The sequence below is a fragment of the Rhipicephalus sanguineus genome, chromosome 7 (assembly GCF_013339695.2).
Source record: "Rhipicephalus sanguineus isolate Rsan-2018 chromosome 7, BIME_Rsan_1.4, whole genome shotgun sequence".
NCBI lineage: Eukaryota > Metazoa > Arthropoda > Arachnida > Ixodida > Ixodidae > Rhipicephalus > Rhipicephalus sanguineus.
This window is the reverse complement of record NC_051182.1, coordinates 40,773,638-40,781,159: the sequence shown is the minus strand read 5'-3', so window position 1 is coordinate 40,781,159 and position 7,522 is coordinate 40,773,638. Positions and strand designations below refer to the sequence as shown.

General features: G+C 47.8%; 1 protein-coding gene across 1 annotated transcript; it reads right to left on the bottom strand.

Moving 5' to 3' along the window:
• Positions 1–2,588: 2,588 nt before the first annotated feature.
• On the bottom strand, positions 2,589–3,956 carry LOC119400669 (uncharacterized). The gene has a single exon (XM_037667689.2). It carries the CDS (start codon positions 3,765–3,767, stop codon positions 2,589–2,591), a length of 1,179 nt encoding a protein of 392 aa, XP_037523617.1. The 5' UTR covers positions 3,768–3,956.
• Positions 3,957–7,522: the final 3,566 nt, after the last annotated feature.

Genomic DNA, 7,522 nt, shown 5'->3' with positions numbered 1-7,522 from the left:
CGAAGGTGATTCTCCTGCTGACTTCTGACTGTGCAGCTGGAGGTGCCGTTGGCCCGATGTAGAAACTCTGGCGCGTTGGCTTGAGGATGGTTCTAGGAGAACCTTGTTCTGTCTCGGGATTGCGGCGCTGATGCCCCTGCGCTGCTCTTTTCCTGCGTTGCCTTTTGGCAGCCGGCTTGCGTTTCTGTTCAATTTTCTTATTTACTTCTCGTCTTTTTGGACAGTTTGTAGCTGTGGCCAAGTGAGAACCACCACAGCTGCGGCACTTCGGTTCTGCGTTCGGGCAGTGTGTGCCGCAGGCCACATGTAGAGCACCTTGCTGCCATAGCATTGGAGCATTGCTCCTTGTGATGCCCAATCTTGTGGCAGATATCACAAACGGACACTCGTGCCTGGTACGGAAAAACACGGATGGCAAATGACCGCAGGCCGACCTTATAGGCTAAGCTGTTACCTTCAAATATGACCATGGCAGTTCCTTTGTCACCGAGTGGGCGTGCCTGTAGGATTTTGCACTTGCGGCAGTGCAATGATTTCATTAGTTCCTCGGAAGTCATGTCTCCCGCGTTTCGAATAATGCCTCTGATTTGATCCTGACTAACCGCTTCGTATGCGTGAAAGGGCACGTTTTTTTCCGTTGAGTGGTAGAGATGCTATCGCAAGAAGGGCGTTGCGCACCTCGGGTTCAGCCGCGTCGACAGCTAGCTGGTTGCTACGGCCTAATTAGCGAACCGTGAACTCCGGCAGTGGGTCTTCCTCAGAGACATCGAGATGAGCCGAAATGTGGCGCGTTATGACTCTGTCTAGTCGTATGAACTGCTCATCCATGATGCGGCACGGCTGCTTAGGCCGAAGGATGACGGTGTGCGGATATTTGCGCAGGGAGCCTGAGCTCGGCGTCGGTGCGACCGTCGCATGGTTTTGCTGTTTACGTCGATAGCTGACTGGTATCCAACTGCCATCTTCGTCCTGGTGACGAGCGGAAGCCGGGTGCATGTGACTTGCGCGTCTCGCGTGGGAAAAATCCCCGGGCACGTTAGTGTACTCTCGTTCGGGCATCGGCAAGAGCGAGCCTCGCGCGCGTTTTTCTCCATTTGGCGCGGTAGAGATAATGCGAGCTTGACCAGAAGCATTGTCAGACTTGCCTTCAATGTTATTCTGTTCCTCGAGCTCCTGGAGTGGGGTGAATGGGTTGGTGTCGGGTCGCAGCAGCACCATTGAAGGCATGACAACGGCGGCCAAGTTCCTTGTTGAAGTCGGTGGCTCGACCGAGGCAGTCAGGTTGTCTGGAGCATGTACGTACGTCCATATCCTCGGGTAGTGGCACGTCAGTTGGAAGCACGGACGACTGCGGAGTGGCCATGAAAGCACGAAACTTGGACGCGGTTAATACTAGCAGCAATGGCCGCCGGCGGCAAGCCGAGCGGCGGTGCCGCCGACGAGCTCAGAAAACAGCGTCCGAGATAACAGTCGCTGCAGACGGGAGATAACGTGCAGACCAGCAGCGAGCGCAGCAACAGCTGCGGACAGGGCTTGACAGCTAAGCGCCGGCCAAGTAGTCAATATCGACGGAGCGCGCTCGAAACGTGTCCGCTCACATCGGACGCTGGCGAGCGACAGTCGAAAGAACAGAAGCTGTGGACGCAGGACTTGTTGAAATGCTGCGCGAACGCGGTGACGTCATGCTCTGTGTACGGCATTCTCTGCAACAGCAGTACTGCTGAAGTGTGGCCTCCTCGATTAGCTCCGGCCAAGGCACGTCACGAGTTAGTCACGGATGCCACGGTTGAAGATACCATAGACGCCTGTTCACGTAGCACTAGGCTGTCGGTCGTTATTCCAAATATCGTAATACAGCTGCAGAACTTTTAGCTTCGCTATACTTACTTGAGCCTTCGTCAGATAAACAGCGCTCTCGCAGTTGGATCATTGAGCCGCGGAAACCTTCCGTCGGAGTGCAGCGTGAGTCCTCCAAAAGAACCGAAGATGACGTAGGTTTCCACACCCACCCTTTCGGCGCGCTCGCGTGGGCGGAGCAAGACGAACTTTTCTTTCGCATATTCTAAAGCTCCTGCAGCAACAAACGCGGAAGTAATTACACCGCCGACAATAATGTCGGTCCTTGCGAACCACTAAGTTTTATCAAATTCTAAAACCTCTTCAGCTTCCTTTTAAGCCCTGCGTGACGTGATAGAAGCGTCATGATGAGATTTTGGTTACCTGTGACAAGAGGTGTGCGCCGCCGCCGCCGCCTGTTTTACAGCGAAAGCTGTTATGATATCATTCCACCGGCCGTTTTTGGCGCCGTAGTTGTCCGCCGCCGCCGCCGGTGTCCGTAACCAGTATCGCTCGAAATAAGAAAAACAACGAAATAAGAAAAAAATTCCAGGATGGAACGAGGTTCGAACCTGGGCCCTCTGCGTGGGAGCCCAGTATTCAACCTCTGAGCCATGCCGGTGCTTTTTTTTTTCTTTAATTTATGGAAAGATGACCCGTTATAGCTGTGAACTACACACTATATATTTCGTCACATTAGGATTACCTTAACAAGCAGAACACCCACAGTGTTGCCTACAGTAAGAGGCTGTTCAAAAGTCAGGCAAACACACGCAAGCGTCCAGAAGTGCAAGCCACTCCGGAACGGGCTCAAAAGTCTCAACAACACTGCGCACTTGCGCAGCTTCTTCTCGGAAGACAGACCTCGTCGATCGTGGTGGCTCGGCGTGCCTGTCGATCATGCGACTTTTCCATAGCGCATAAAGTCCTAATAACATAAATAAATCATACGGTGTATTATTGGTGGGGCTCTTTTTGAAAGGGAGGAACCGAATACCATGAGCTGTGATTGGAAGGTCTTTTCTGATTGTTCTCTTTAGAATGTCCCAGAAATAATATGCGTCACGACAATGGATAAAACAATGCTCTATCGTCTCAGGTTGGTTACAGAGTCGACAATTTACAGTCCAGGGCACATATATTGCTTTTTCATTGAGCCATTTCTTCACTGGTAGAGTGGATGTGTGCAGTTTAAAGAAAAACGTTTTCGCTGCTGGCGATATGCACATTCTACGTACACGGCATAATACATCATGGCCAGGCAAAAGCAGATATGGCAGTCGGTATACAGGTTCTGGGAAAAGGTTATTCACAAGTGCAGCTGTTAGCGTTGTTCTGTCTATATTATATAAATACTCTAATGCAAATCTGGTTTTCAAAAAGTTGACAGTATCAACAATTTCTTTTAGGAATCCAGACAACTGCGATTCCTTGGCAACATTTGTCGTGACATAAAGAAAAGGAAGATGGTAACTCAGACGGTTTCGAAGAACTGCCAAAAGAAATGGGTGACAGACGTCTTTAAGATAAAAAAATCGCAACACCAACTGTCGCACAAACAAATGCACCAGACTGAGGCCGCCCTTCTCAAGTGGAAGAAAAAGGTTGTCTCTTCTCATGGGTTCCCATGAAGAGCCCCAAATAAAACAAGCAAATATCCTGTGAAATGCTTGAATGTGCACACGAGAGCAGTGCAATACCTGCAAAACATAGACAAGCTTTGATGCAAGAAATATATTGCACGCTTTAGCTCTTGAAAAAATGGAAAGGCCTCGTCCGTGCCATGTTGACACCTTTCGACGGATATTAGTTATCGCGGACGTCCAATGTGGGCCGCTGTTACGATAGTTATCAAGAGGCACACCAAGATACCGCATAGCATTCGCATTCCAATGGATATTTGAGAACACTGAGGGAGTTTGAGCCCACATTCCCAGCCAGAATCCTCTGCTTTCATCGAAATTTATGCTGGCTCCAGCGATTTCACAGAAGCGTAAAGTAGTGTTTACTGCTTCTTGAACACTAGGTTTATCGATGCAAAAGAAGGCGATGTCGTCTGCATAAGCTAGAACTTTGATTTCCTCAGCCTCATATCGGTATCCTCTAATGCTAGAATTTAGAAGGACACTTAAACATAGTGGTTCCAGGTATATTGCAAAGAGCAAAGGCGAGAGCGGACACCCCTGACGTACGGATGAATTTAACTCTATTATATCCGAAAGTGTGCGGTTTACAATGAGCCTTGTAGTGCACTTTTTATAACAGAGTGAAATGCCATTGTACAGTACGTCACCCAACTGCAGATGTCTTAGGAGCCTGAACAGGAAAGCATGCTGTACCTTATCAAAGGCTTTAGCGAGGTCTATTTGAAGAAGGGCTACTTGGTCCATACTACCATCGATACATTCAAGGACTGACCGCGCTATATGGATATTTGTTTGTATAGAGCGGCCTCGAATTCCACATGTTTGGTGTTCACCTACGCATCTAGTGATCACTGCCTGCAGGCGATTTGTCAGCAATTTCGCAAATATTTTGTAATCAACGTTACATAATGATATAGGCCTGTATCCGTTAACTCTCTTTAACGCTTCAGTGTCAGTACTTTTTGGTATTAATGTTGTATGGCCCTGATAGAAAGATGGAGGAAGCCCACCACGTTCATAGGCCTCCTTAAAAAGTTGCTCAAGAAAAGGAATCAGAAGTTCTTGAAACTTTATGTAAAATTCCGCACTAAGGCCATCTGGGCCAGGAGTTTTGTTTTCCTGCAACGTGCTTATTGCAAACCTTATTTCTTCCCTAGTGATGTCCCATCAACACTAAGTCTGTCGTCCTCTTGTAAGGGTGGCACAAGCGCAATAAAGTGGTCAGCTTTTTCTTCATAATCATCCCGAAGCTCAGCCGCGGTAAATAGTTTTTTATAATACTCCTCAAATGCGGCTCTTATATGACATGTCTCTGTGCAAATAGAACCACGTGACTCAACTTGCAATATCTGTTTAGAAAGTGCATACCGCTTTTCATCCCCAAGAGCGCTTTTTGTGGGTTCCTCATCAGTGAAACGAGTAACACGTGAACGAACCATTGCTCCTCTATATACTTCTGCATCATGTTTTTGTATCTGTGCTCGAACCGAATTTATCTCATCAACGTACAATCCCGGCTCTTGACTTTCAAATGCATGGAGCTTATGAAGTAAATCATAAAGATAACGTTTTTCAGCAGTTTTTCTATGGGTCAACTCGCATGAAATACCAATTGCCTCATACTTAACTTTCTCTTTGAACATTTCCCACTGAGCAAAAATTGGCAGCTGTCGACATTGTGTTACCTCACATAGCAATTCGTTGACTACTTTTTCGAAACATTCCTCACGCAAGAGCTGTACGTTAAGCTTCCATAGTTCCCAGTTTGGAGGAACCTTACGAAATTTTTGGGGACCCCATGAAACGGCTACTAAGCAATGGTCTGTAAAAAATATGGGCTTTACAGCATAGTTATGAATGTGAGACCATAGGTATATAGATACATACACACGGTCTAGTCGAGCTTGTGAGACACCCTGAAAGTGCGTGAACTTTACCGAGGAGGGCGCATGTGCTCCCACATCTATTAAATTATGGTCATTCACTAATTGCTGCAGTAAAGCCGCACTTGCATCATAACGATTCGTTATATATGAATGATCTCTAGTGTCACAAATACAATTAAAGTCTCCCAACACTATCAAATTTCTGTCAGTGTTCAGCAGCGAAGCTAAGGAGAGGAAAAAAGCCTTCCTCTCGTTTACTTTTGAGGGAGCATAGACACAGACAAACCTCCAATTATGGGAATGAAAAGATAGGTCACAACAAATAAGGCGGCCTTCCCCATCAACATGTAGCGACATTAAAGTGTGATTTAACCGCTTTCTTACTAATAAAAAACATCCAGCGGAAGCACCACGTGCTTGGCTTATGTATACATAATAATCTCGTAAAATTTTGAGTGCAAGGTCGGCATCATTAGCAGACGAAATCTTAGTCTCTTGCACTGCAGCAACGTCAATGTTATACTGCTCAAGCACGTGGCGTAACTGCCACTGACGCCTAACATTTCTCAGGCCACGTACGTTGAGTGTCGCTACACACGTAGGGAAGGTAAGTGCGGTAGCCATTTTTCTCACTTAAAGCTTTTGTTGGTCGCCTTTAGCCACAGGGCAACCTGTGGCTTTACCTCCTTTGCACTTTTTAGCAGCACCTTCTTGAGGACGCTGGCATAGGCGGCGCGACCCTCGGTCCCCAAACGAGACGACACGTGGGCCACAAGAGGACATTTGCTCTGTTGCGTCTGACGCACTTGTTCTTGCTTCGTCGCTGAGCGGTGCCGGACGTTTCCTGGTCTGGCTGCTATCCATTGCCTCTTCTTCTCCGTCGTCATCAGGAGGCTTTTCTTTAAGTTCTTCCAGGGATTGTTCCCCAGCAGTAATCTCATCGCTGATGTCTTCGCTGATGTCTTTAGCAGTGTTATTGTGGCTGCTGGGCATGGCTTCCACCGACAAGTGTTGATCTTCCTTTATGCCACCTACTGCTTCTCCCGTTGCTTCTCCTGTCGCATCAACTACCTCAGTAGCGTCCATGAGATGGTCCAGATGCGGCTCTTCTGCGCTAGATTGGCCAGAACGAAGCTTGCTGGCGTAAGTCGACATGCAGGCATCCGACGAATGACCGAATCGATGGCACTGCATGCATCTCGGTGTTTTGCATTGTCGACGGACATGCCCCACTCGCTTGCAACGAAGACACAGTGGAGGCCTACCGGGAATAAGTACTAGGCACTGGTGACCGTAGATAGACATAATATGCGGTATTGAGCTCACAGTGATGGTGTCCTTGAGCTCCAAGGCAACATCCCTATATGTTGTAATCCAGTGTTCCATACCAGCACACCTCCATGCCTCTCTGTCAACGGACTTCACCACACCGTAAGCTTGGAACGCCTCTTCCACACGCCGTGATTCAAGATGAGGTGGAAGCCATTGAAGCTTTAGCTTCTATGGCTTCCTATACAGGCTTCATGTCGGGAAGGAACCACATTAGCATATGCAATAGAGCGTGGTAGAAGAGTAAAATAAGCACCAAGCGTCGCACAACGCGAATTCTGTAACCAGGCGTCACACAATGCGAATTGCGCAACGAGTAGGTTGTTGAATGCTTCCAACCCATTACAAAGGGCTCTGCCATAATTCTTCATCGTCATCAGACACAGCATCAACAAAGTGCGCATAATGCCTTACATGCGTTAGCAGCTATCAACGCTCTCCGTAGAATGACGAAAAATGGCACAGTGCTTGCTGACCTACATCTCAAAAATTACAATGATTTATAGCGTAGTGGGTTCCTCGCAAGTGCACTTGTATTGGTTGCCAAGGAAGCCCATAAGCGCATGATCTATTTGCGTATGTCGTCGCTTCAACAAAGTGCACATAATGCCTTACAGACGTGTAGCTGGTGCCTCGGTTCTCCGCAGAATGACGAATAATGGCTTAGTAGGTGCTTCGCAACTTCACAAAAATTGTGATTTATGGCGTAGTGGGTACCTTGCTAGTGTACTTTTATTAGTAGCTGCAAGAGAGCATGCAACGGGCTCTAGAAACGCCGCTCTTCCAGCTTTCGCTGTGACTGTGCTGCGGTTTCAGCGCAGGCCT